At 45.6% G+C, this 27,909-nt stretch overlaps 1 protein-coding gene across 1 annotated transcript; it reads right to left on the reverse strand.

Moving 5' to 3' along the window:
- Positions 1 to 5,728: 5,728 nt before the first annotated feature.
- Positions 5,729 to 25,385, reverse strand: Tgm6 (transglutaminase 6). The gene is made up of 10 exons (XM_040275421.2): positions 25,166 to 25,385; positions 24,598 to 24,726; positions 22,584 to 22,761; positions 21,994 to 22,132; positions 20,934 to 21,037; positions 20,617 to 20,859; positions 18,561 to 18,902; positions 9,014 to 9,168; positions 8,609 to 8,742; positions 5,729 to 7,421 (listed from the first exon to the last, which is right to left on the reverse strand). The coding sequence occupies exons 1-10, from the start codon at positions 25,352 to 25,354 to the stop codon at positions 7,268 to 7,270; spliced, it is 1,767 nt and encodes a 588-aa protein (XP_040131355.2). The 5' UTR covers positions 25,355 to 25,385; the 3' UTR covers positions 5,729 to 7,267.
- Between the last annotated feature and the right edge of the window lie 2,524 nt (positions 25,386 to 27,909).

Here is a 27,909-nt window from a genome sequence, read left to right on the forward strand (position 1 = left end):
CATAAGGTGAACAGACTTCCTCTGTCATGTGCTCCTGCCTTCATATGCTGTGCTGCTACAGATCCACAGCAATGAGGTCAAGTGATCATGGACTAACACCACTGAGACCGTGAGCCAGATTAAATCTTTTCTCTTTATAAGTTGATTATCTCAGGTGTTTTGTTACAGTAATGGAGAGCAGACTAACACAGAAATCGTAGAGCTTTTGTGTAAATTTCCGAGGGCCCTCAGATGTTAGTAGACAAAGTCTTCAAAGAAGCTATTATAAATAGGTTGGCCTATCAAATCTGTAGAACCAACAGCAGTAGAAATATGTTCTTCTAAAATTTACGTGGAACTTTCTTGAACATAGACCATATATACTAGGCAATAAAACAAATCTCAATTATTTTTTAAATGAAACTTTAAAATTTTTTTATTTATTCTTTTTAGACATCCATGATAGTAGAGTGTATTTTAACATATTATACATATGTGGACTATGAATTATTCTAATTAGGATCCCATTTTTGTGGTTGTACATGAGGTGGAGTTTCACTGGTTGTATATTTATATATGAACATAGGAAAGTTATGTCTGATTCATTCTACTGTCTTTCTTATTCCTATTTCTCTCCCTTCCCTTCATTCTTCTTTGTCTAATCCCCTGAACTTTGATTTTTCCTTTCTCCCCTTATTGTGTTAGCATCTGCATATCAGAGAGAATATTTAGCCTTTGGTTTTCTGGGATTGACTTATTTCACTTAGCATGATAGACTCTAGTTCCATCCATTTATTGGCAAAAGTCATAAAGTCATTCATTTTTATGGCTGAGTAATATTCCATTATGTATATCTACTACATTTTCTTTATTCATTCATCTGTGGAAGGGCACCCAGGTTTGTTCTATAGCTTGGATATAGTGAATTGAGCTGCTATAAACATTGTTGTGGCTGTCATTGTAGTATGCTGATTAAATTAGACTTTTTATTTTGAGATAACTAGATTCACATGAAATTCAAGAAATAATACAGAGATTCTCCATACCGTTACCCAGTTTGTACCAATGGTAATACCTTGCAAAACTACACTATAATATCACAGCCAGGATGTTGTCATTGACATAGTCAAGATACAGAATATTCTATCACAGTAAGGATCCTTGTGTTGTGTGTTGCCCTATGAACCCACACTCACTCACCCTCATCCCAACCAACTCCTAACCTCAGGCACCCCTAGTCTGTTCTCCATTTCTATGATTTTATCATTTCAAGAATGTTATATAGATGGACTTCATATAGGGTGTGACCTTTTAGAATGAGCTTTTTTTTTTTTTTCAATTTAGCAATTCAACATAATCTTATGGAGATTCTTAAATGTTGTATCAATAGTTCTTTCCTTTTATGGATAAATAATATTTCACAGGAAGAATATACTTTGATTTGTTTAATTATGTACCAGTTGAAGGACCATTATGAATAAAACTGCTACAAATACTCATGTACAGGTTTTTGTTTGAACGCCAATTTCATTTCTCTGGGATGAATAAACAGAGTGCAATTGCTAGGGGGAATGTGTGGAAAAGCCAGGCTGAAAGGTCCTGGCTGGGCCTGAGATTTAAATTGGCATAAGATATATTATCAGGAGAAAAGCATTAAAGTTTAATATATGTTTTATATGACATGGGAGCCCTTGTAAGGAAATGAAAGCTCAAAGAATCTGATTCTTCCTTCTGCCAGCTCAAATCTGCTGGTGAAGCCTTCTAGCAAATTTTCATTTTGTTTAAGAGTATGTTTCAACTCCAGAATTTATGTTTAATTCTTTTACATAATGTCTTTCCCTTGGAGATATTTATTTCATGAGATATTGTTTTCATCCTTTTTTAGTTTTTAACACATGGCTTCTTTTATTTCTTTGAACAATTTCAAAACAGCTGATTTAAATTCTTTGTCTGGTAAACTCAATGCCTAGCCTTCCTCAGGGACAGTTCTCACTGAATTCTTTTTTTCTTAGACGTGGGCCATATTTTCTTGGTTTATTGTATGTCTCGTAATGTTTTTGTCTTTGTTCTGTTTTGAAAACCGGGCCTTTTAAATAATATAATGTGGCAACTCTAGAAACCAAGTTTCTCTCTGTCCCCACTACTGGTTGCTATGGGTTTTTTTTGTGACTTTCTTGCATTATTTCTGTGAAACTGTTTCTAGCCCTTGAAGTCTGTGCTCAGCAGCTGGCAGCTCACAGGGCAGAGATGGTCTCAAAGGCCCTGAGTGACACATGGCCTGGGCTGTGGCTTCAGTTCTCAGGTAGGAAGTTCCTGCTCATCCTTCACTTCCTGCCTGAAGCATGATTCTGGATGTTTCTGGATGAGATTAACATTTGAACCAGTAGTTTGGGTAAAACAGATTGCCTTCTTCATGTGGGTGGTCCTTATCCAATTCACTGACTAGGCAAAAAGTCCACCTTCCTCTGAACACGAGACTGACCTTCACACTGGGACTCACTGCCTTCGGACTTGAACCAAACCATCCTCCCCTCCTGGGTCTCAGGCCTGTCAGCCTTCAGACTGGAACTTCACCATCAGCTTTCCTGGGGGCTCCAGCTTGCTGACTGCAGATCCTGGGACCCATCAGTCCATGGTCCTTTGAGCTAGTGTCTTAGAATAAATCTTCTCTCTCTGTCTGTGTCTCGTTGGTTCTGTTCCTCTAGTGAACCTTAATACAACCGCCACCAGTGCCCCGGCCTCCCCTCTGGTTGCTTGCTTCTGTTTAAGAAACAGTCTTATAATCCACTCTGAAGAGGAGCCCAGGGGTCTTTATTTTTTCCCTCCCTCCCCCCTTCCTCCCTCCCTTCCTCCTTCCTTCTTTTTTGGTACAAGAATTAAACCCAGGATACTTAACCCCTGAGTCCCAGCCCCAGCCCTTTTTTATATTTTATTTAGAGACAGGATCTCGCTGAGTTGCTTGCGGCCTTGCCAAGTTGCTGAGATTGGCTTTAAACTCGAGATCCTCCTGCCTCAGCCTCCCAAGCTGCTGGGATTACAGGCATGTGCCACCCCCTGGCACCCAAGGGTTTTTCTGAAGGATAGCCTCTAAGGCCTGAAGAAGCCCAAAAGATGACTCAAATGAGAAGCTATTAGAGGGGTCAAGGTAGTACTGTGTTCTGAGTCCCTCTTGTGGGTTGCCATTGAGCATTTGAAGGTCAGGGCTGCTGACCCATGTCAAGAAGAGGGCGATGAGCTGCGGGGACACTTGAGCACGTTGGCTTAATTCATGTCCTCCTCAGTGTCTGTGTCAGTGTTCTTGGTTGCAAGCAAGAAAAACTGCCTCTTGTTGACTTCAGCAAAAGTGGACGGAGTGACATTAGGCATGAGAAGAAGCCAGGCATCATGGCTGTAATCCCCGGGGACTTGAGAGGCTGAGATAAAGGATTGCAAGTTGAGGCCGGCCTCAGCAATCTAGTGGGGCCCTATACAACTCAGTAAGAACCTGTATTAAATAAAAAAATTTTTTAAAAGTGCTGGGGATGAGGCTCAGTGATAAAGCACTCCTGGTTTAAATCCCCAGTACTGAAACAAAACAAAACCAACCATGAAATGGAGGAGAGCATGCTGAGATAGATCAGACCCGGGGTGCAAAATGGCTTTCCACAAATATCCAGGGGGTCGAGAAACAGGCAGCAGGAAGCAGTCTGGTAGATTGTAAATTTCCAAAAATAGCCACAGCAGTATTTCCAGTCCCACAAGCGCCTCTAGAATCTTCCCCACCTTATGCTTTCCCTTCCTTTGAAACTGGGAAGAAGTCTCTAACTGCCTTGAGGAATGGAGTGTGGCACAAATGACACAGGGTGGCCCCCAGCGCTAGGCCAGGGAGGCTGATGGCTTCTCTGGCACCCGCTCTCTTGAAGTGCTCACCTTGGCAACCAGCTGCCACGTTGGGAGGCCGCCCAGGCCCGTGGGAGGGATGATGGGCAGGTGTTCCAGCTGCCAACCCCAGAGTGGGGATCGGCCAACAGCCAGCGGTAACCGCCAGCAACCTGAGTCATTGAGACGGAGGAGGAGTCCAGAGTCTGCGAGCTGCCCCTGAGGTCTCAGAGAGGAGCTGTCCCCACCACGCCCTCCCAAACCGCAGATTCCTGAGCAAAACAGTTGTCCTTATTTTAAGCTGTAGTTGTTGGGTGATTGGTCGCATAGTCGTTGGAACACAGCAACTGTGTGGAGCAGAAGTCCCCCAGCCAGGACACTGTGACCGAGACACCACACCACTCCAGTGCCCTCTGACCTTCCCTCCATCCTGATCTTCTAAGAGCCAAGTCCCAGGAGGCAGCACATGACTGGGTCAAGGTGCTCAGCTCAGGCTCTTTGGGGACAGGTTGAAGAAGACTTGATGTGTCAGCCTGAAGAACCGGAAGGGGCTGTGGGAGACAGGGGCCAAGAGCTGCCCCCCCTTCCAGGGAAAGGGACCTCCTACAGAGCCCCTGGGAAAGCCATTCTGTGGTTTGGGCAAGTGGGAGGATGTTATGGAGGTAGTGGAAGGTTTAAGAGGTGGGGCCTCGTTGAAAGTCATGTGGTCACATAGGTTATGCCGCTGAAGGGGATATTGGGACCCTGGCCCTTCCTTTTCCTCGATCACTTCCTGGCTGCCATGAGGCAAGCAACTTTGTTCTAACACATGTTCCCTTCCATGATGTGCTGCCTCACCACAGGCCCAAGAACAACAGGCCAATTGAACATGGACTGAAACTTGTAAAACTGTGAGGTAAAAATCAACCTTTCTCCTTTATAAGTTGATTATCTCAGTCATTTTGTTATAGAAACAGGAAACTAACATAACTCCCAAACTTACATGTCTGTTCTGTCTGCCTGTAACAGTTTCTCAGACTTTTGCTTAGCTGTCTCTTCACATACAATAAACACAGAGGCTATGAGTGCGTTCTCTGATAGGCTAACTTCAAATACTACACTGGTCACTTAAGTGCTGTGCAGTTGTGTGCAAGTGATTTAACTTCTCTCTGCCCCAGTTTCCTTATTTGGAAAGAGAAAAGAATAATAGAAGCTATTTCATCGAGTTAGTTATATGAATATTAAGTAAATTAATCTGTGTAAAGTACCTGAAACAGTTCCTAGCATGCATACTACTTTAAATTTTAAACATGGCTTCTCTGGCATTGTTATTAAAATTTTAGCCTTCTCAGAGAGACTTTCTCATGATTCCTCTTTCTAAAGTAGAGCTATCCTAACCCCATAGCTTGAGGAGAATGCTGTCACTTTATTTTCTTTCTGGCACTCACCACCATATTTAATGAGCTTATTTATTTAAAAATTATTTACTTGTTTACTTTTACTTCTCTTTGCTTCTCATGCCTTTTAAAAGGTCATGATTTAACCCCTGCCTCCAGCGCCTAGAGGGTAAACCCTTGTGAGCATGAGCCTGGGGAACACGTGTCACCATCCTGTCTTTGGGACTGAACAGAATGCAGGTTGAGGACACAGCCCAGATCCCCTTCCTGGAGGACTCCGTAGCCCCCACTGGGAGGAGAGCTGCCAGCAGCTGCCCCTCAGCTGTAACGGATTCAGGGACAGTCCCAGCTGCAGAGAGAGGTCTCACCCAAAGTCACACCCCCTCCTGGGCAATCAGTGCCCGATGGCCCACCATCTCAGCCCAACCAGAAAACTGTGACAGGCCACAGCGGCTCCAGAGCTGCCTGGGGCTGTCGTGGGGCAGTGTCACGGCCCGACTCCTCCCTCTGCCCCCTCCTGCTTTCCCTAATCCCTTTCCTGGGTGTTGATCCCTGGGATCCCCCTGAATCAGCATCCTGCACCCCAAACTGCACCTCAGGACCAGCTTCCTGGGACTCTCCCCCTACGCTGCTGAGCTTGAGGAATTCCCGCCGCTGTTGGCAATCACTGGAGGAACAGAGCATCTGGAGGTCCCGGGGGACACCCTCCTGGCCGACTTGCTGAGCCTTCTGTGGGACAGAGAGTCCCTTTTCCTGGGAGTGATACATGTTGACTTCAATCTCAAAGAAGTGGCTGCCTGCCCTGCACCTCCCGCTGATCCTCCCATATGGAACCGGCATCAAAAACCCAGGTTTGGAAAGAGGATCTTGGAACAGAGGCAGCCCAAGAGCTTCTCCAAGCTCATGTTCCATAGGATCATCAGAGAATGGCCTGCCTTATGGGGCCCCAAGGGCCACCCGACACACTGTGCGCTTGCCCGACCTGCTTTGTGCAAAGCCCCCTACATCGATTATGCTCCACTGAATTGTATCCAGGAGGCCTCTCACCGCAGATGAGTCTGTGTTGCTGTGGTTCATATGACTTAAATTATATCATTAATTTTAATTTCTTGGACTACCTAGAAAATTTTGGAACAGAATTTCATATGCAAGTTCATTGATCTCCAGGCCTGATGGTGTCTATCTGGTCCTTATTCCAGGGCTTGGTGTCCTGTTTCGACTCCAAGCACATGATGTGCATGGTGCAGGCTGCTGGGATGTTTTGCAGAACTGGTGCTGGATGGATGCCAAAGAAAGAAACGTTGGGCGTAGCTAAGATGGTTGGTGAGCTCCTTGATCCTAACCGGATCAGATCTGGGGCTACAGAGTTCAGGGGAATACAATCCATTGGATGGACCCTTCTTTATTTTTTCAGCTGCTTACTGGGTTCTGCCCCTTAAATCCAGAGCCTATGTCTCCCCTGAGGGAAAAATCTCTCGATGTGTAAAATCTAATGCTTTTCAGGAACATGACTTTGGCATAAGGTGGAGCAAGTAGCATATGCAGGATGACTCTGCCTCCAGGTGCCCTGGGCCCAGCCAGGCCCTTCCTCTTTGCAGTGGGAGTGTTGAGGGATGCTTTAGCTTCCGGCTCTAACATCTGGGCTCTCTGTCAGGCCTGGGGAGGACGGCTGGGTCTGGATGTGGCTAGGGCATTTGAAGGGTTGAGAGAGACACAGGGACAGGTGAGCTGGAGGGGCAAAGAGGCTGCAGCTGAGTGGGCCAGGGTGACTGGGACTCTCGGAGGTGTCAGTCTTCTAGCCAGGAGCGTGATGAGAAGGGGGAGAGGATCCCTAGGTTCTTACTTCACCTATTTGTCCAAAAGGTTCAGGATGAATGAGTCCAAACCTCATCTTACAGATGAGGACCTCCACCCAGAGAGGGAAGGGCCTTGCCTAAACTCACAGAGTAGGGCAGAGACTGAGGCAGGACTGACCCAGGCTTCTCGGCTCCCACAGAAAGGTGGCGAGGAGCAAAACAGGGGCCGAATGCTCCCCCTCAGTCCCTGAGGGTCTGTCACTTGGCTGTGGCCACGTCAACAATCACAAAGCCCTTGATGTCCGGGAAGTGGTGACTGACGAAGTCCACCTGAAGCTGCCTGGGGCCACTCTTGGACGGGGTGATGTTGAACTGGACCAAGGCCTTCTCCTGGGGCTGCAGGCTGGGCACCCTGGAGGACAGGGAAGGAGGGGAAGCAGGCCATCAGCCCTCTCTCCATCCTGAGTCTGGCCTGCCAGCCCACGGCTCCCCAGGGCCTTCAGGATCAATTTCACCTGGTGGCTTAGTGTCCAAGCCTCATTAACATGTTTCCAGATTAATCTTCCCTGCCGGCTTCAGCCAGTTAATCTCCTCCTGGTGCCCTGAACAGATTGCACCTCCCCAGGCTTTCTCTCTAGTGTTCCTCCTGCCTACCATGCCCTCCCATGCCCACCACACCCACGGCCCACATCAGGCTTCCCTTCTCCGGGAGGCCTTCCCCGACTGTCCCAGCCACAGACACCTCTGCCTGGAAGCCCTCCTCACCTCTTGGCGCCAGAAAAGCTCCTCATTTCTCACCTAAGGCCCAGCTCAAATATTCACTGGTACTTCTCCCTCGGCCCACGACACCCTGACTCAGGGCTGCCTCTGATCTCCTGGACCTCGGGGATCTACCCCTCTGTTTGCAGAAATCACTCTTCTCATGGGAAAGGCCATCTGTCCGTGAGGGTCCTTCTGCAGGCAGAACCCCAGGGGTTCACCTTGGTGTTCCTGACCCTTTGCACAGGGCTTAGAGCACTGGTCCGTACAACCAGGAACGGTGTGAGTATAGGGTGAATGAACGCACCAACGTTGGACAATGAATCAATACATGAGCAGAACTCATGGGTGTGGACAGAGGAACGCAGAAATGAATGAATGAGAGGGTGAGCGAGCCAATCACCACTGAGTGCAGCAGCGGAATGAATAGTGGAAGGAGTGAGTGAAATGTGAACAAAAGTGACAACATGAATGAGCGACCCAGTGAATGACAGGTCAGCGGGTGGGAGAGAGAATATGAATGAGTGAGATGGGTGAGTGTGTGGCTGAGGAAATTAATGATGAAGTGGATAAAAGCTGATGTGTCTTGTTCTTGGGGGTTCAGAATCTCTCCTGTTCCCCTCCCAGTTGTTTCTCCCTGGTCCATCCTAGGGGGAAGGCAGCCCTTCTCCCTAGCAGCTCTGGATCTGAGTTTTGAACTTGTGGAAAGATGCTTCAAGGTCTTGAACTTGGGCGTACTCTCTGTTCACCTAGGGCTTTGTGTGCAGTAGATGCTCATGAATGCCAGTGTGAAAGTGCTACCTGGCTTTCTGGGCTCCCTTGATCCAGGGTGGCACTTACTCTATGCTGAGCTGTCCTTGGAGAAGGCCACTGCCCTCCACCATCAGCACACCATCCTCCACTTTCTCCAAGAGGGGGTTGACCACCGTCACTTCCACTGTAACTGCCACCCCCACGGTGGCTGGGCCCAGCACCTGGAAGGGCAACACCCATGAGCCATCCCTCCTCCTCACCATCCCTCCAGGAAACCCATGGTCCTGGCTAGGTCAAAGGATGGGGCATTGGCCATGTCCATCCTGCCGGCACCTACTCCTCCCTGGTACCCACCATCCCCTGCATCCCCACCTCTCCCCCTCCCCCTTGGGAGCTGAAGTTGGTGTTAATGGTACGAGCTCCCCAGTTTTTGATGCCCTCCCCCCAGATTTGAAGTGGGCCTACTGGGAAGGTAGATGTGACAGAAGCCACCTTGATGGTGATGAAGTCCTCCAGGGTAATGTCCTTCTCCACCAGGAGCTTCTCTCCTTTGGAGACAAAGCACATGGCAGCCAATAGTATCTTCTTATCTTCCGTCAGGTCTTCTTTATACTGAGAGTAAGATATTGCTACTGGAATCTTCTTCTCTGGAAGGGAAAGCAGAGGTGGGAGGTGGGGGCTTGATGTTTTTCTTCAACAGTACCCCCAAGGGGAAGGAATGCCCATCAATAGCTATACCCTCTCTGGTCCTGGCAACCAACCTGAGAAAGGCCTTATTCTCTTGAGTTCATAGATGAAGAAACCTGAGGCTCAGAGAGGGTAATTTTTTCCCCCAAAGTCTCATAACAAGTTTATCAAGGAGCCCAGATGAGAAAAATTCAAATTCAGCCCAGTAAGCTACTGTAACACCGGATTATCACTCTAAGAGCATCCAGAGACATATCTGAAATTTTCTCTAGTTATTCAAGATGGCAATCTCTCAGTTCATCAACCATTCCATTAGGAATTCAGTCACTGTTTATTGACCACCTACTATGTGCGCGGCACAGAGAAGAAGGAAATCAAAGATTGCCTCAAACTTCCAGTCCAATGAGACCACTTCCTTACAACTTCTCTAAAACTTCCTTCTCCAGAAAGGGCTAGTCCCAGTCAGCCCCAGTAGCTGTGGGAAGGCTTCACTGACTCTCCTTCTCAGTCGTCTTAAGTCTTCTGAGCTCCCATGGTCCTGGGTGTCTCTGTCTCCTTCTCACCAGGCAGAAACACCCTCCCTAGGTATTCTCTTCTTAAGCGTATGAATTGCCACAAACCATGTGTGACCATTATATTTGTGGTTTTGGACCAATATGTATTTTTTTTTTCTTTTAGGTGTAATGTGCCCTTTTTGGTTTGCTCCAGGCCCCACTCTATTGCTCTGCCACTACTTTCTTTATCTCTCTTTTCTTCCTGACCCTGGTGGCATCTGAGTTTTGAACTTGTGGAAAGAGGCTTAAAGGACTTGAACTTGGTGCATACTTTCAGCCACCTAGGACTTTGCCTCAGTAGATGCTCCTGAATGCCAGTGTGAAATTGCTACCTCGTCTTTTGGGCTCCCTTAGTCCAATAAGTTTTTACTGGAAAAGCCTTTATAACAATATTAGCAATAATTCATTATTTTAAAAGTTAACTTTCCCTAATGGATTAAAGCATGCAGGGTACTTTGAAGCACTTTCATGGATTAACTGATTTAATCTTCACAACAATTCCATGAGCAAATATGATTACTAACATCCTCAACTGATAGAAATATAAAAATAAGGACAAATACCACCAACCATTATACATTTGTTAGGTGTTAGGAATTATGCCAAATGCTTTGCATATATAACATCATTTGTTCCTTGCAGGGTGATAGACCCTGGCTCCTCACGTGGTCCTGGGACCAGACACATCAGCATCATCTGAGATGTTAGAAATGCAAATCCCCAGTTCCAGCATAAAGAGCCACCATATGCCACCACAATAGGATGGACAGAGCTTTGAGCACCAGTTCAGACTCTGGGAAAAAGGAAGAGAAGGGTGAACTACCACAGTGTCCAGACCAGAGCTTCCGAAGTCCTTTAAGTCACAGACTCCGCGAGCTGCCCTAGGAAAGCTGAGACTCTTTCCCTAGAAGAGTGATTCTCAACAGCACCATCAATCAACCCGATACAACTGACAGCCTTCGAATCCGTCACCCAACAACAGCAGAACACACATTCTTCTCAAGATCACATGGAGCATTCACCAAGATATATCCCATTTTGCGCCATAAATAACACATTAATAACTTTTAAAGGAATAGAAATCAGCCCCGTGTGTCGCCAGAAGCCACTCTGTCAAGGCTGGAAGTTAGCTCTGAATACAAATATCTGTTCTCTGACCAGCAGGTGAAAGTCCCAGATGCAGGGCCAGAGGAGTCCAGCATCGAAATGCTCTTATGTTTTAAAAAAATATTTTTAATTGTAATTTATTTGTGGTACCAGGGATTGAACCCAGGGGCGCTTATTCACTGAGTCAGGTACAGCCCCTTTTTAAATATTTTATTTAGAAACAGGGTCTTGTTGAGTTGCTTAGGGCCTTGCTAAGTTGTTGAGGCTGGCTTTGAACTTGTGATCCTCATGCCTCAGCCTCCTGAGCCACTGGGATTACAGGCATGCACCACTGCGTCTGCCTTCAACATTCTTTTAAATGAAGAGGATAAAGCTGTCCACGTTAGAGAGAGCACGAGATGCCTATAAATTGCAACACCATGGAAATTAGACCTCACAGATACAAAGTCTTTATCACCTTCTCCAAATACAATAAGGGAAGATGATTTTGTAGTTTATACATTATCTTGTCTACCCCAATGAAGAGCTATGGGGGAGTAGTGAGGAAGAATCAGGGACCTAGTTACTACCAATTGCACTGGCGATTCAGAGTCTAGAGCCAGGCTGACAGCATAGAACAGCTTGCAGATTTAAAAAAATTTACATTTCTCCATGTCTGCCATTCCCCATTGGTAAATGATTTAATTCCATGGCAAACATGGCATTGAGCTTCCTCTAGGAAGCTCTAGGAAATTGGGTTGTGGAAACACTGAGTCCTCCCCCTTCTTGTGGGTCCTTTCCCTGCCCTGGGTGACCTGCAGCATTCCATGATTCCACAGGCCACATGTCTCCACTTCCAAATGCACTTTTGTCTGCAGGCCTTAGCACTCTCCCATCAGGAGGTAAATGTACACCCCTTCCTGTTGAATCTGGACTGACCTAGGAGCCTGTTTGAACCAACAGATGATCATGGAAGTGGTACTGTGTACCTTCCAAAATTGGGACTTAAGAGATGGGCAGCTTCTCCCTTCTCCTTTTGAAATACTCCTTCCTGGAACCATTGTACCCTCTCATGTCTTTGCACTTTTGCAATGTAGGTCTCCTCCCCACTCCAAGAACTTGTCCCCAGGTCCCCTTCTACTTCTAGCAGCCTTCCTTGATGACTTCCCTTCCTGTCCCCGCTCTCTGCAGGGTGATTTTCCATTCCCCAAGATCCCCACCACATAGCAGCACTAAGCACATCATCCTGAGATTGTCTGTTGTCTTCCCATTTCTCCATAATCTCCTGGGTGAGACACAAATTCTTCATTTTATCTGTTTCTATTGTCTTGATATGCAATGAGAATTCAATGAGTGCTTACTTAATAAACTAATAAAATATGGATAAGAACCCCTGCAAAAAAAAGAAAAACATAATAGAAATCATATCATGTATGCTCTCAGACCACAGTGGACTCAAACTAGAAATCAATAACAGAAAGATAGCTGGAGAATACAAAATACTTTGAGATTAAACAACACAAAGAAGAAAGCTCAAGATAAAGTTTAAAATATTTTGAACTAAATGAAAATAAAAGTAAAACTTCAAAGTTTCTGGGATGCAGTGAAAGCAAAACTAAGAAGGAAATTTTTATCATTCAAAGCAGATAGTAGAAAAGAAGGAAGGCTTAAAATCAATAACCTCAGCTTTCACTAGGAAACTACAAAAACTAAATCCAACATAAGCAGAAGAAAAGGAATAATAAAAATCAGAGCTGAAATCAATGAAATTGAATGCAGGAAATCAATGGAGAAAACCAACAAAACCTACAGCTGATTGACAAGATCAGTAAAAGCAGTGAGTTTCTAGTCAGGCTAAGGGGAGGGGGGAAAGACACAAGTTACTAATATCAGAAGGGACACTATTATAGATCCCATGGACATTAAAAATTGTTGAGGAATTTGTGGAAACTATATGCCCTCAAATTTGATAATCAAAAATGGTTAATTTGATAACCAAAAACCCTTGAAAATTTCAATAACCTATCAAAACTCACAGAAAGAGAAGCAGACAATTAAAATGCATCTATATCTATTAAAGAAATTGAATCAAGCTGGGTATGGTGGCACATACCTGTAATTCCAGCAATTTGGGAGGCTGAGGAAGGAGGAATGCAGTCCAAGGCCAGCCTCAGCAACTTTATGAGACCCTGAGTAATTTAGGGAGACCCTGTCTCAAAATAAAAAATAGAGCTGGGGATGTGGTTCAGAGATAAAGCACCTCTGGGTTCAATCCCCCTTACCATAAAAAAATAAATTGAATCAGTATTTAATATTTTTCCAAACAGAAATTACCAAGCCTTGATTTCTTTGCTAAGTAATCAAGGAAGAAATTATACTAACTCAATCTCTTTCAGAAGATGGAAGCAGAGGAATACTTCCTAATGCATTTTGTGAGACCAGCATAACCCTAATATCAAAATCTAGCTAAGACATTACAAAAAAAGAAAACCAAAGACCAATAGCTTTTATGAACACAGATGTAAAGTCCCTCAACAAAATATTAACCAATAAAATCCAATAATGTACAAAAAGAATTACACATCACAATCAAGTGGGGTTTATTCCAGGCATACAAAGTTAGTTAAATATTTGAAAGTCAATTAATGTAATCTACCAAATCCACAGAAGAAAATCACATGATTATAACAACAGATGCATAAAAAGAATTTGAGAAAATGCAACACCTGTTCATGATAAAAAAAAAACTCTCAGCAAACAAAGAACAGAGGTGAACTTCCTCAACTTGTTAAAGAACACCTATGAAAAAAATCTATAGCACACAGCAAACTCAATGGTAAGAAACCAGAAGCTTTCCCTTCAAGATCAGAAACAAGACAAAGATTCTCTTTTGCCATTCCTTTTCAACATCATAGTAGACATCCTAGCTATTGCAATAAGATAAGAAAAGGAAATAAAAGGTATACAGATTGGGGAAAAAAGCAGTGTTTGCTTATAGATGACATGATCAATTATGTAGAAAATCTTAACAAATAAAAACTTCCAATTATAGTAAGATTATAAAATATAAGATTAATACACAAAAGTCAACCACTTTCCTATGTACCATAAATGAACAATTGGAATTTGAAATTAAAAACACAATGCCATTTATATTAGCACCCCTCAAAATTAAATACTTAGGCATGAATCTAAAAAATATGTTCACTATCTATGTAATGAAAACTAAAAACTCTGGGAAACAAATCAAAAAAACTAAATAGTTGGAGAAATATTTTAAGCTCATTATTCTCAAGATGTAAGTTCTTCCTAATTTTAATCTATAAATGAAATGCAATTTACATCAAAAGAATTATTTTGCAGGTCCTGATAAGCTAACTGTTTTTGACACTTGATTCTATGTTGCCCAAGCTGGTCTAGAATCAGTGGGCTCAAGTGATTCTCCCCACTCAGCCTTCTGAGTAGCTGGGATTATAGGCCTGTGCCACCTCACCTGGATCTTGCTAAACTCATTCTAAAGTTTATGTGGAGAGGCAAAAGACTCATAATACTTAATGCACTACTAAAGGGGAGTATTAAGTAGGAGGACTGGCTCTGTCCCACTTGAAGAGTTACTATAAAGCTTCAGGAATCAAGGCAGTGTGGCTGGAGAATGAACAGACAAATAGATCTATGGAACAAAGTAGAGTTCAGAAATAGACGTGCACCAATATAATCAACTGATCTTTGACAAAGGAGCAAAGGAAATATAAAGAAATAAAAGTCTTTCCAAATGGTACTAGAACAACTGGACACCCTCTTGTGGGGGAGGGGGAGGAAAGGAAAAAAAGGATCTAGATACAGACTTCACATTTTCCCCCAAATTTTCTCAAAATGAACATACAGTTAAATGTAAAATGCAAAAATTACAAACTCCTCAAGATAGTAAGAGAAAAATCTCGATGACCTTGTGTTTGGTGGTGACTTTTTACATACAACAATACAATCAAGCCTAAAGGCTTGATTCATGAAAAGAAAACATTAGCAGGTTGGATTTTATTAAAATTAAAAACTCTGCCTTGCAAAATGCACCATCAGGAGGTTATGAAGACAATCCACAGACCTGAAGAAAATATTTGCAAAAGACATGCCTGATGAAAGACTGTTACTCAAAATACACAAAGATCTAAAACCCGATAATAAGAAAACCCAAATAAGAAAACAACCCCAATAAGAAAGGAGCAAAGATCTAGAAAATATATGGATGCCAAACAAATGTATAAAAAGATATGCAATTTCATATGTCATTAGGGGATTACAAATTGGAACAATGAGATACTATTTCACATATATTACAAAGCAATGCTCCCCAATACACCACAACACAGTCTAGGAAATTCTCATTCATGCTGGTGGCAATGCAAAATGACACAGCCACTATGGTGAACAGTTTGGCAGTTTCTTACATAACTGAACAAACACTTATCATATGATCCAGCAATTGAGGTCCTGGAATGTATGCAAACAAATGGAAAACTTATCCACACAAAAACCTGCATAGGAATATTTCTATGGTTTGGGTATGGTGTAAGTGTGTCCCTCCTAGGGTTCCTGTATTTGAAGCTTGGTCCCCAGGTGGCAGTATTGGGAGGAGGTGAGACCTTCAAGAGGTGAGTTCTAGGGAGAGGTCCTTATATCACTGGGAGTGTGTTCTTCAAAGGGATTATGGGATCCCAGTCTTTCGTGCTGCCTGTTTTGGGATACACTCTCTCCTCCTGCATGGCTCTGCCATTTGTCATGGGGCCATTACCAGAGCTTGCACTATGTTATCTGGATTTTCAGCCTGTAGAACTATGAACTAGATAACTCTCCTTTCTTCCTCTTTTTTTTTTTTTTTTGTGTGTGTGTGTGTAGTGCTGGGATTGAACCTAGACTCTGTACATGCTAGGCAAGTGCTGTACCACTGAGCTACACCTCTAGCCTTAAATCTTTTTTCTTTATAAAGTTGACTGACCTCAAGCATTTCATTGTGGTAATGCAACACACTAATACAGATATTTACAGAAGTTTTATTCATAAACACCCCAAATTGGAGGCAACCAAGATGTTCTTCAGTAGGTGCATGGATAAAATCTGTACATCCATATAATGGAATACTTATGATTCAGTATTCTCATTCAGGAAATAAGACATCAAGAGACCAAGAGACAAAACCTAACAAAACACATATAAATACATATTGCTAGGGAAAATAATGCAATCTGAAAAGGCTATAAAGGGTATGATTCCTGCTATATGATATTCTGGATAAATAAAACAATGGCAACAGTTAAAAGATCAGTGGTTGCCTGGGATGCAGGGAGTAATGACAGAGGGATAAATAGGTGAAGCACAGTGAATTTTTAGGGTAGAGAAACTATTTTGTATGTTTCTCTAATACTGGATACAGACTATTATACATTTGTCAGAACCCATATAACATATAACATTAAGAGGGAACCCTAGTGTAAACTGTGTACTTTATCAGATGATCCAGCAATTGAGGTCCTGGAATTTATGCAAATAAATGGAAAATAGTATGTCAACACTGGTTCGTCCATGGTAACAAGTACAATATAGCAATGCAAGATGTTAGGAGAAGAGTGGTGGTGTTGAGGGGGTAGGAGGGAACTCTCTGTACTTTCTGCTCGATTTTTCTGTAAACATAAAACTGCTAAAAGATAAAGTCTATTTATTTAAAAATGAGTTATATATTTTAATTAATTATATGACTTAAGAGTCATATCACTTGGCTTAAGAATATCACTTTTATAAATCTGTTCTACCAAAAATAGTCAAAATCCAGAAGAAAAAAGTGGAAATTTTTTTTGCATCAAGATGTTTACTTAATGCTATTTTTAATAGCAATAAGCTGGTAATTACCCAAAGAAGAGGAAAGATAAATCATCATATATTTATTCAAATATTACACATCTATTAAAATGATGTTTATGAAGAGCTTATAAAAATATTTAAATTACTTTATAATATGAAAATCAGGACACTAATGAGTTTTGCAATATTTAATTAGAACTATGTTTTTTTCACAAAAGCAAACAGGCATTAACAATTTGGAAGGAAAAACCTGTTAACAGTTTGTAGGTGGGTGGCAAGATCAGAGGCGATTTTTCTCTTTTACTCTTGAAATCTTTAATGAATATGTATTACTTTCAACATGAAAAAAAATTGCTAAAAGCCAGGGGAAAGTGTGTGTTAATTAATATTTCATTATGAAGTGTTATTTTGTGATTTAGCTTTTGTGACAAAAAGAGCTAAAAAATGTGTGGAGCCCCCTTCATATGTTTTCATGCCCCGTCAAAATCCAAAGGTTCACTTATCAGAAGCTGGTCTAGAGAAACAGCTTCAATTAAACAACGTCGAACTGACGCTTTAGAGTTCAGAGAGCTTGTGAAAGAAGAAAGAGGGGGAGGGCGAGAAAGGGAGAGAAAGAAAGGAGACAGAGAAGGAAAGAGAGGGAGACAGACAGACAAAGAGCAAAGGACAGGGAGGGAGAGAGAGGAAGGGAGAAAGTGAGAATAATCAAAGAAAAATCAAATAGGTTACATTTAGTAAATCCTATCAAGTGTGATATGTCTATGAAAAATAGTTCATTGATATATATATATTAAATATTTAATATATATGTATAAAATATATATTAAATATTTTTAGTTGTAGATGGACACAATACCTTTATTTAATTTATTTATTCATTTTTTTATGTGGTGTTGAGGATCCAACGCAGTGCCTCATACGTGCTAGGCAAGCGCTCTACCACTGAGCCCCAATCCCAGGCCCCTTTGATATATTTTTAAAAAACAATAAAGTCAGATAAATTTATACAAAAACCTTCCAAAGGACTGGCGCTATTCCATTTTGTGGTGAAACATCTAGGATGAATCTTAAGCCAATACACCATCAGGCCTGTTCTGTGCCCTTGGGCGTGGACTGAGCTGCCCACTGCACATCCTGTAGTCAAGGGACTGCAGGGGGCTGAGGCAGGTGTGCCCGGGGTCTAGCATCGCTGTCTTGGAATCCTGGCTTTACCACTTTCCTGCCCTTGATCAGGAGTATGTCTCCCAAGGTGGGGTTGCTTGGGTTTGGGTCCTTCCACTACATGCATGGACTGTGTGACTTTGGACTCTGGATGTGAGTTTCATCCTTGGAGTGACCGAGCTACCACTAGTGCCTATGCATGTGGTTGTGGGTCTCTGTCTTTGCATCAGAACTCTCAGGATGGCCTGTCACACAGAAGCACCTAAGGAACATCTCTTTCTGGTCCTCTCCTCCCACACAGAATACATGGAGCCAGATGGGCTCCAGAATTTTTTTGGATTTTAGAAAAGTAACACAAGGCATATGCCGTACATTTTGACCAGCTTCCAGACGGTGTTGATTCAGCCTGTAAACATTCACATTCATTGGGATGAGATAGAGACTATAAATCGCCTCACCACCAGGTCAGTTTGCCACCAGAGGTTGGGGACTTTCATTACTATTATTATCATTTGCCCCTCTAAGCCTCAAGTTCTCTCATCTGCAAAGTGGGGCCAAGAGGAAAGGCATTGAGCACAAAGCTCAGGAATGTCCCTTTCCTTCTTGGGAATGGGCGCAGAACCAGGGAAGCCCACTCCACCCTCAATCCTTGCAAAAGGAGGTGACTTAGCGGGGTCGCAACAAGCCAGGGTTCTCACCTTCCTGCGGACCCAGCTTCACCGCGTGGGACTCGTGCAGGATCTCGGCCACAGGCCTGCGGGTGTAGAGGATGGTGGCGCCGCTCAAATTGACTTGGACTCGCTGGGCCCGAGAGGTGAGGTTGGTCAAGCACAGAGCCAGCTGCAGGTCGTGACCCAGCACCGGCGGCTCCAGCACCTTGAACTTGCCGGTGATGCTGGGCTTGGTGGCGGGCTCCAGGAGGTCGTCACGCCAGAGACCCCGCCCGCCGGCCCTGCGGATCCACGTCCTCCTCCCCCTGGCTTCCACGCCGAACAGCTTCTTCACGGCCTTGCTGTACACCTGCCTCTCCTTCCGGGACCCTGCAGGGCACCGCACAGATCAGCTGCCAGACCTTCTTCCTCCTCTGCCCGCCGGGGTCCCCCTTCTCCAGGTAGAACTGTCACTCATCACCACTTCAAATTCCCACGGCTCTCAGAGGTCCCAAACTGGCAGCCGGAGAGCCATGTGCAGACCTCAGCCTCTGCCTGTGTGGGGTTCTCTATTTAAATAAATTTATAATCTGCTGCCAATAACTTCAGAGCAGGAAAATTCACATAAAAATGCAGATTTCCAGCTGGGTGAAAATTCTTTATTGTTATTATAACAGGATGTTGGTGTCTTCTGAAGCCATAGCTAAAAGCTTGGGGCAAAAGACCCCTGTTCTAAGCTGCAGAAGGTCCAGCAGGTGGGACCAGCCATCCACCTGCAGGATTGAGGGAGAGGTGCCAGTGCAGAAGAGGCCTCACCACCCAGCCCCACCCAACAGTCAAGAGAGCGCCATGTTCCTAGAGCTGGGAACTCAGCAAATGTTGGTATGTGTGCGTGCGCACGCGCATGTGCAAGAATACGGTAGTGTCAAAAAGAATCCACATTAAGGTTTGGGGTGTCTGCAAGAGGAAGGGGCCTGCTGGTAAAGACTGGCAGTGCCTATCTGAAAAGAAAAAAGGAAGCTGGCATATGTTCTCTCTGGGAGGTCTGCTTACCTGCCTTACTTACCTGAGTGACGAGAAGAGACCTGGAGGGACAGGCTAGGTGGAGACAGCCAGCCAAGACCTCTCTCCCCAACCCCAGAGAGGCTCCAGAGCAGACCCTGTCCCCTCCTGCACAGCAACCTTCCAGGGTCACTGCTTTAGTTTTTACTCAGGGGAGAGGAGGAGACAAGCTCTCATTCCTATTTGAACCCAAACTCTTTTTACTTAGTAACATTAAAAAAAAAAATATATATATATATATATATATATATATATATATATATGTATGTATATATTTGGAGCTTTAGGTGGACACAATATCTTTATTTTACATTTATATGGTGCTGAGGGTCGAACCCAGTGCCTCATGCATGAGAGGCAAGTGCTCTACCACTGAGCCACAATCCCAGCCCCAGTAACACTTTTTTTTTTTTTTTTTTTTTTTAGACAAACAGATGTGGCTGAACACAGATGGATCAGATCACATTTGTGCTCAGGGACCCATTCCTCCGTGGGAAGGGAAGACTGTCAAAGTATATAGTTGAAGGTGACTATGAGAAAAAAGTACAACCATCTTATTTTTGTACCCCAATAAGTACAGGCTTTTTCACAAACCAGCGGCTAATGAATGGCTCTGGCAGAGGCCTTGACAGATGACAATCAAGAGCTGCTGTCACTTATTTGGAATTATGTCTAGAGCCATGTTTCCTGGGAGTTCAATATGAAACGTGGGATACTATCATCATCATTAGTAGTAGTGGTAATTACTGTTATCATATGTGAATATTCCTAACAGTGCCTGGCCTAGGTGGAGAGTCAAGGACATGTAGCTGTTATTAGACGTGGAACATCTTCTAACACGGAAGGGTACTTAGCAATCAGAGGAAGCTATTAATTTAACCTAAACAAAGGCACTGGCTCAGAACCCAGGACAATGTCAATGGAAGCTGTGATTGTCACCAGACATCTGGGAAAGGATCTGGCCCTAGGCTACTGGGAACCAGCCCTCCACAGCCCAAGGGCCATCTGGGGAATTGAATAAAAGCCAGCATGTGGCCCTTACCTTCTGGATACTTGTAGAGGCCTGTGATGTCCACACGGGAGTCACTGCCCACCGCCTTGGTGCTGATGCACCTTCCAATCTTCTTGGTGTCCGAGTACACACGCTCCCGGCTCTCGTCCTCATTCCACAGCCAGGTGATATAGTCGGCATTGACCTCCGCAAACACGAAGGGGCCATCGTGGGCCAGGTGTATGTCACCTTCTCGGATGGCAGTCACTGAGGCGGGGCCACACTGGAACACACCTGGGCAGGAGGGGTGGGCGTGAGCAGCTAGGGGAGGAAAAGCAGAGATCTGGGACTGGCTGGCGGAGCCCTACCTTCGCTTTCCTCCTGGGGTGTGGCATCCAGAACCTGCCAGCCATTGTAAGAGGGGCCCAGGTCCTGCCGGGCAAACCAGCTCTCGTTCCAGACATGGAAATTCCTGCCATAGAGAGAGGGTGGGTGAGGTGGCCTTGCATGAGATGAAGTCCATGGGAGGGAAGCCCCTGCTGTAGACCAGCCCATGAGTGCTATGGCCCCCGCATGTCAATCACTCATTCAACTGTATCCACACATCACTCACATATGTGTGTGTGTGTGTGTGTCTGTGTATGTATATATCACGAGCCTGTTCTTCAAGATACGAGAAATATAACTGCAAATACGACACAGCGTCCTTGCTTTCATGAAAATTAAATTTTAACAAAGGGGACTCATGGGGATACAGGCAGCATTAAGTTAGGAGATAAATGAAACAAATGCAAGTGACAATGAAAGCTGTGAAGAAAAGAGGGGTTGAGTTAGAGAATAACTGCTGGAGATCTACTCTAGGTAAATGACATCGGAGGCCAGACCTAAGTGCAAAGAAATTCACCAGAAGAAGAGCGAAGAGAACAGCGATCCAGGCAGAAAGAACAGCATGTGCAAAGGTCTGGAGATAAGAAAAAGGTGAGTGTGTTCGAGAAATAGAAAGCAGGTCAATATCTCCGGGGTAGGCAGGATTTAGATGATGGAGAGCTCTATAGGCCCTGGTAAGAAGTCCCCAGTTTATCTTCAACTCTGTGTTTAAAGTGAGAATACAAGTCTAGAAAAAGTGACATCACTTGCACAAGGTCATACAGGAAGGAAGTAGCAGAGAGATACCTGATTCCTGGTTTGCCTGACTTGGCATCTTTACAGTTGGCCTCAGAACACCTCTTTGGGAGGTTGTTGTCTTGGGAAAAATACCTTGATAAACATTTTGGGGTAAGCAGGGGGGACTCTGATAGCCTGGGTGGTGACAGAGGATCCAACATCAGAAAGAAAATTTTGTATGAGGAAAGGAAGGGAGGGCATTGGGGCTGGGCTGGTTAGACTCTGACCCTGACCCTGACCTTGAGACAGTAGCCCAGGACCCACCACATGCTGTCTTCTGTCAGGTCCTCCAGGGTCCGCCCGAAGGAGTCCACATATTTGTCCACACTCAGGTTTTTGTCAGTGTCGTGGGCCGAGTTGAAGTTGGACACCACTCGTGTCGCAATCCCCAAGCACCTGAGGACTGCAGAGCAGAGAGCTGGGAGGCTCCAGGAGTGGGCTCTGGCCCCCAGCAGGCTGCTCTACCCCATTTCTCGTCACAGTCCCCACAGCCTTTGTCTACTTTGGCAGGTGACAGGGCTGAGACTTCCACTCCCTCAGACGCCATCTCCTGTACATTGTCGTCTCAGGGACTTCTGGAGATGCCACTCTGAGCAGGCTCTGAGGCTGGCAAAACCTCAGATGCCACAGAAGAGTGACCAAAGTCTAAGGGGCCACAGGGCTTGCCCAGGACACTCAATGAGCTAGAGGCAAAGGGAGGACTTTCTGCCAAATAAAAATCAAAACTCAAGTAAATGAACTGATCTCCTGGTCATTACCCCCTCACCAATGAAGACAGACTACAGCAATGCAAATATATGTAAATGAATGAGAATAGGGAGCAGGCTGAAGAGAGGGGCACCTCTTTCTGATACCTGTGCACATGACTCCAGCGAAGACCCAGCACTGGCCGTACTTGACTGGTTTGAACCTGCTCTTGAACCATTTCTGCAGGATGGCCACGCTGCCGCGCCAGTGCAGTGGGCTGGTGCCGCTGCCATATTTGCCCTGCCACTGTCCTTGCACGACACCCCGGTCATTGTTGCTGTTCACCTGAGCAGAGGAGACACAGTTCCACCCACCATGCAGGTTTCCCACAGCAGGAGCCTCACCATTATGAAATCATCTCCTACTTGGACCAGCTAGTCAATTGGGGTCACCCCTTGCTTCTCAATTGCCTGATAAGTGGGGAGGGGTCTCTGCTGTCTTAAAAGTACCTACATTTTTGGGCTGAAAGCATAGCTCAGGGGTAGAGCAGGTGCTGAGCAGCCATGAAGCCTAGGATTTGATTCCCAGAACCACAAAAACCAAACCAAACCAAACAAAAACCCTACTTTTTTTGGAACTACTTATAACTTTTAATTATTTTCCATTTGGATACTCTTGTTAAAAATCATCTATAATTCATAGAATTTCCTATTTTAAATGATTTATATTTCAGGACTGCTAGTGGGTATAGTAATTAGAGAGATAGCTGACATTTATTGAATGCCAGGCTCTTTTCTAAGGATTTTGTTATTGTTGTTGTTGTTAGCAGGGATTGAACTCAGGGGTGCCTAACAACTGAGCTACACCCGAAGCCCTTTTTATTTTTATTTATTTTTTTTATTTTTAGAAAACGTTAAGTTGCTTAGGGCCTCACTGAATTTCTGAGGCTGGCTTTGAACTTGTCCTCCTGCCTTAGCCTCCAGAGCTGCTGGGATTATAGGTATGCACCATGGTGCCTGGCTATTCTAAGGATTTTGTTTATGCTAGTTAACCTTTTAAGTTTATGGTTCTATTTTCCTCCACAGGTTCTATTGTACCCCCCCCACACCCCCTTTTTTATGAGAAAACTGAAGTTCAAAGGAGTTCAGGGACTTGACCAAATCATATAGCAAGTTAGTTAAAGGGGTGACCCATGAGTTCAGGACCTGGGTGTGGAGCCTGCACTACTGTCAGCTGGCTGTAATATTCTACTGTATGGGGTTGGCCATTGCTGCTGATTCTCAGAGCACCAACATCTGTCTGAGGTCTTGAGGTCTGGAGAGCATCCATTATGAGAAGCACAGCTTTGTCCAATCTGGGGATCTCAGATTCCCACTCACTGACCTGAACACCTGCATGGATAGAAAGCACTAGTAGGTCCCTTCACCACCTGTTGTGGAGGGAGTATGTGGCCTGAGGTCAGTTAAAGTGGGTACTCCTCTGGTGGAGAGGTGAGGTCTGTCTATGCCTGCTGCTCTTGCGTCTCAGCTGGCCTCAGACTGCATTGACCACTGTCCATTGTGGAAGTGATGCTGGAACATTTTTCAGGCCCAGGCCTTGAAGCCTAGTAGGGTCTGCTTCCTGTTTTCTTGGAGCAGTTGCTGTGGGTGAAGCCAGCATTGTGGATGAGATCCCCCCACTGTGAGGAAGCCCAAGCTAGCCATGCGGAGAGGCTGCATGGGAAGAAGCCGTGATGACTGGCCAGGCTTGGCAATTCCAGCCACCCTGGGCCCAGGACCCTGGCGTGAGAGTGAGGGAGCCATTTTGAACATTCTAGTTCCAGTAGATACTGTGTGGGCAGAAAATAAGGAACTGCTGAGGACCAGAACCAAGTTCCCAGATATATGGTCCCATCAAGTTATCTAAGACATTTGCAGCCACTCAGAAATCCCTAGTTGAAGCATCTTGAAGCAGAGACAAGCCATTCTCATGGTACCCTGCTCAAATTCCTGATCTGTAAATTTTTCATAACATTGTGTGTGTGTGTGTGTGTGTGTGTGTGTGTGTGTGTGCTGGGCGGGGTTTATGTAGCAATAGAGAATTAAAACAAGGGATGAGTTGGGAACCCCTAGGCTGTGGTCCTGGGTAGGCTTAGGGATTCTTGAAGGAGTCTATATATAGAGATAGCAGGGGACTCCTCACCATGGCACTGATGATCCTGGTGACATAGATGGGGTTGTGACGATGGGACACATCAGTGGCTGGGTCATCTTGGTGACTGGGGCTTCGGTCCAGGATGGACAGACAGATATCCAGGATGTCCTCCTCAAACTGCTCCCCAGAGAGGCTGTGTTTAGAGGCTGGAGCCTCACCCAAATTCCAGACTTTTCCACAATCCCACCTGATCCCACAGTCACTTGTGTCTATGCAGGGGAGTTTTGTCCTAATCTCGTGCCCTGCCTTCCCGGGACATCACAGAACATCCTCAAGTATCAGAAACACTTTCTCAGAGAGTTCCCTGGGGAACAAGAAGCTCAACCTTACTCATGCCCTCCCATTCAATACCTCCTATAACTCCCCACTAGGCACAGTGAAGTCACAAACATGATTTGCTTTTGAGCCACATCTGCCTCCTTGATATGCTCCTTTGGTTTACAGGCTCTAGGAGTTGGCTCCACTTAACCTCCTAGAAAGGAGTGGACAGCTGGGCTCCTGGCTGGATTTTCCCATACCCCAGCCCACATCCCCGACTGGCTGCACCCCTGGAGACCTGCCCGTAGTTCCAGCCTTGCGCTCGGATGTGCTTCTCCACGCCTCGGAATATGATGCCACTGTCGTTGAGCACGTACTCCTGTCTCTCTTCCTCTGAGGCCAGAAATACATCGTCCTCTGAAAAGCAGTCATCAGGCCCAGCGTGGGCTGGGGCTCTGGCCCTGCCAGCCTGGGGAAGGGACTGCATCAGGGCCAGCAGCAGGACTGTGCCTGGAGGCTGACCGTGGCAGGAGAAGCAAGAGGGGCTTGCAGGCTCCCGTGTTGCCACTCTATCAAGCCTCATCCCTCCTGAGCAGTCTTTCCCCAGGCAGGGACCAACCCTGGCCCAGCCCAAGACGGAAGGGTTTTGGGAATCCTGACACCTTTGGGGAGTCCTTTTGGATGCCAATTACAACCTCATATTTCTTAAATATTAATAAGAAGACTGATCCCAACGACCCCCTGCCAAGGCCTTGTAATGTCTCTTGTGCGTCACAGCATTAGCTGCACGATCTCCCAACCATAGCCTCAAGAGTTAAGTGCTGGTATCATTTCTGTATTACAGATGTGGAAAGCGAGGCTCACAGAGGGAAGCACTTTAGCAGAGCTGGGACTACCCCAAGGCTGTCTGACACCCCAGCCTTGCTCTCATCTGCACTTGGGCCTCACCTGCCTATCAGGCCCCATTCCCATCCTCTCTGACACCAAGAACCACTGGATTCCTCTGCCCATGCCCACCTCTGCTAAGGCCCAGCTCTTGGCGTTGGCCTCCTTGATCCTGCACCTGCTTCCCACGTCCCATCAAGAGCATGCCCACTTCTGAGGAGGCTTCCAGGAAAACCTCTGACTAGGACTTGGCAGCACCTACCTGGACACCATGGATTGAAAAGGAGAACAAACTCTCCCAGCTTCCGGTCACTGTGCCTCCTGCGAGAGGAAGCCCTGGCGCTCAGCTGGTAGCGGCCGATCACAGCATCGGGAGGGCTGGCGAGGCTGACACTCATGCTGTTCTCCGTCTGCGACTCCTTCACCGCGGTCCAGACGTCACCCCCCTCCAGCTCCGCCGTCTGGAACACAGCTTTGGTGTGGAGGGCCTCGGAAGCCTTGGGCCCTGGACGATAGGAGAGGGAGTCAGGAGACCCTGCCTCTAGGAAACCCGGCTTTGGAGAAGTGGGAAAGCTACACCTTGGAAGCCTCGACCTTGAGGAGAAGGGGCTGAGCAAGCCTAAGAAGGCCAGAGTGGGAGGCCTCGGCTGCCCCGACCCCCAGCCACTCCTGGGACAAGGGGAAAGTGACAGCAGCCTTAGGAACCCAAATCTACCTTATACCTGACCATGAAAGGAAAGAAAAGTTTGAACTCCCAAAGTGTCCACCCTCCCCCCGATTTCCATATCCTTCTGGAACTCTGAATTCCTTGGCATGCCTAGGATTCCAGAGAGGCCATCTCACCCACCTTGCCGTCTGCAGGCAGCACCTTCCAACTGTCCCCAGGAAGCGGTTATCAGAAGTCTACAGATTCAAGGCTCCCTTGCAGAGACTTGCTTACCCGCCTGAACCCGGGGCGGCCCACGGCAGGGTCTCCTTTGAGTGGTCACAGGACACAGCTATTCAACAGTAGGCCAGAGGGGGCGCTGGCGAGCCCACTTACCGGTCTCCACCGTGAAGATAAGGGTCTCCTCGCTGTCCAGGTCTCCGCTCAGATCCAGGGTGAGGCGGAACGGCTGGCCCCTGCGGACCACCAGCTCAGGGCAAGGATACTCCTGGGTGTGGTGCGCAGTGCCGTTCCCCGACCGCTGCCAGTCCACACTGGTGACTCGGACCCCTGCGGAGGCAGAGCGCAGGGAGATGAGGCCAAGGCTTCTGCACCCTTCTGTTCACGTCTGGCTTGTCTTTCCGTCCTCTTCCAGCTGCCAGCCTGTGTTCATGCAGCCACTATTTTTGTTTATTTATATTTTAAGACAGGGTTTCACCTTGCTGCTCAGATTGGTCTCGAATTTATGGGCTCAAGTGATCCTCCGGCCTTAGCTGCCCAGGTGGTTGGGACCATAGGTGGCGCCACGCCTGACTCATCCAGCCACTATTTGTCACACACACCGTGGATTCTCGTTATTCTCAGTAGTTACATTCAAGTCCCTGTGGGCACTGAACTGTGGCTGGTAAGGAAAATACAGGGTTGGGTTCCTAGGAGCTTAATCTATACCTGTGTTATTGTTTAAAGGCACCCTAGTTAATATTCATTGTTGGTTCGTTACTCTTGAACTCATTTTGCCAATAGCACTATAATTCAATGAATTTATTTAACATTTATTTTCTCTGCAAGGAACATCATAGCCTTCTTGCACTTAGGGACACCACGCAGCACTTCAGTGCTGTGCTTGGGGCCATTTTAAATGGCAGAATTACCCACCCCCAAGAAATAAACAACAACAATCACACAAAAGCACAAAAATGCAAAAAAAAAAAAAAAAAAAAACCAAAAAACAAACAAAAAAAAAACCCCATAGTTTTAAGTGGACCAAGAGAGGACATTCGTTTGTAGAATGGAAGCTGAATCAAGAAGGCAGAGGGTTGGAGCTAGGGTTGTGGCTCAGGGGTAGAGTACTTGCCAGGCACGTGGGAGACCCTGGGTTCCATCCTCAGCACCACATAAAAATAAATGAGTGAAATGAAGGCATCGTGTCCAACTATAACTAAAAAATAAATATTAAAAAAAGAGAAGAAGGCAGAGGGTTGTGTCCAACTATAACTAAAAAATAAATATTA

Source organism: Ictidomys tridecemlineatus, chromosome 5 (assembly GCF_052094955.1).
Source record: "Ictidomys tridecemlineatus isolate mIctTri1 chromosome 5, mIctTri1.hap1, whole genome shotgun sequence".
In the NCBI taxonomy this organism is placed as follows: Eukaryota; Metazoa; Chordata; class Mammalia; order Rodentia; family Sciuridae; genus Ictidomys; species Ictidomys tridecemlineatus.

What these genes read in the sequence shown, in the direction of transcription:
- Tgm6 (XM_040275421.2), bottom strand. Translation starts at nt 25,354, where the DNA reads ATGCAGTCCCTTCCCCAGGCTGGCAGGGCCAGAGCCCCAGCCCACGCT. An exon ending in AAGGCTGGAACTACGGGCAG is followed by an intron (nt 24,727 to 25,165) that starts GTCTCCAGGGGT and finishes TCTGGGGAGCAG; the next exon opens with TTTGAGGAGGACATCCTGGA. An exon ending in CCTCTACAAGTATCCAGAAG is followed by an intron (nt 18,903 to 20,616) that starts GTAAGGGCCACA and finishes GGTGCCCTGCAG; the next exon opens with GGTCCCGGAAGGAGAGGCAG.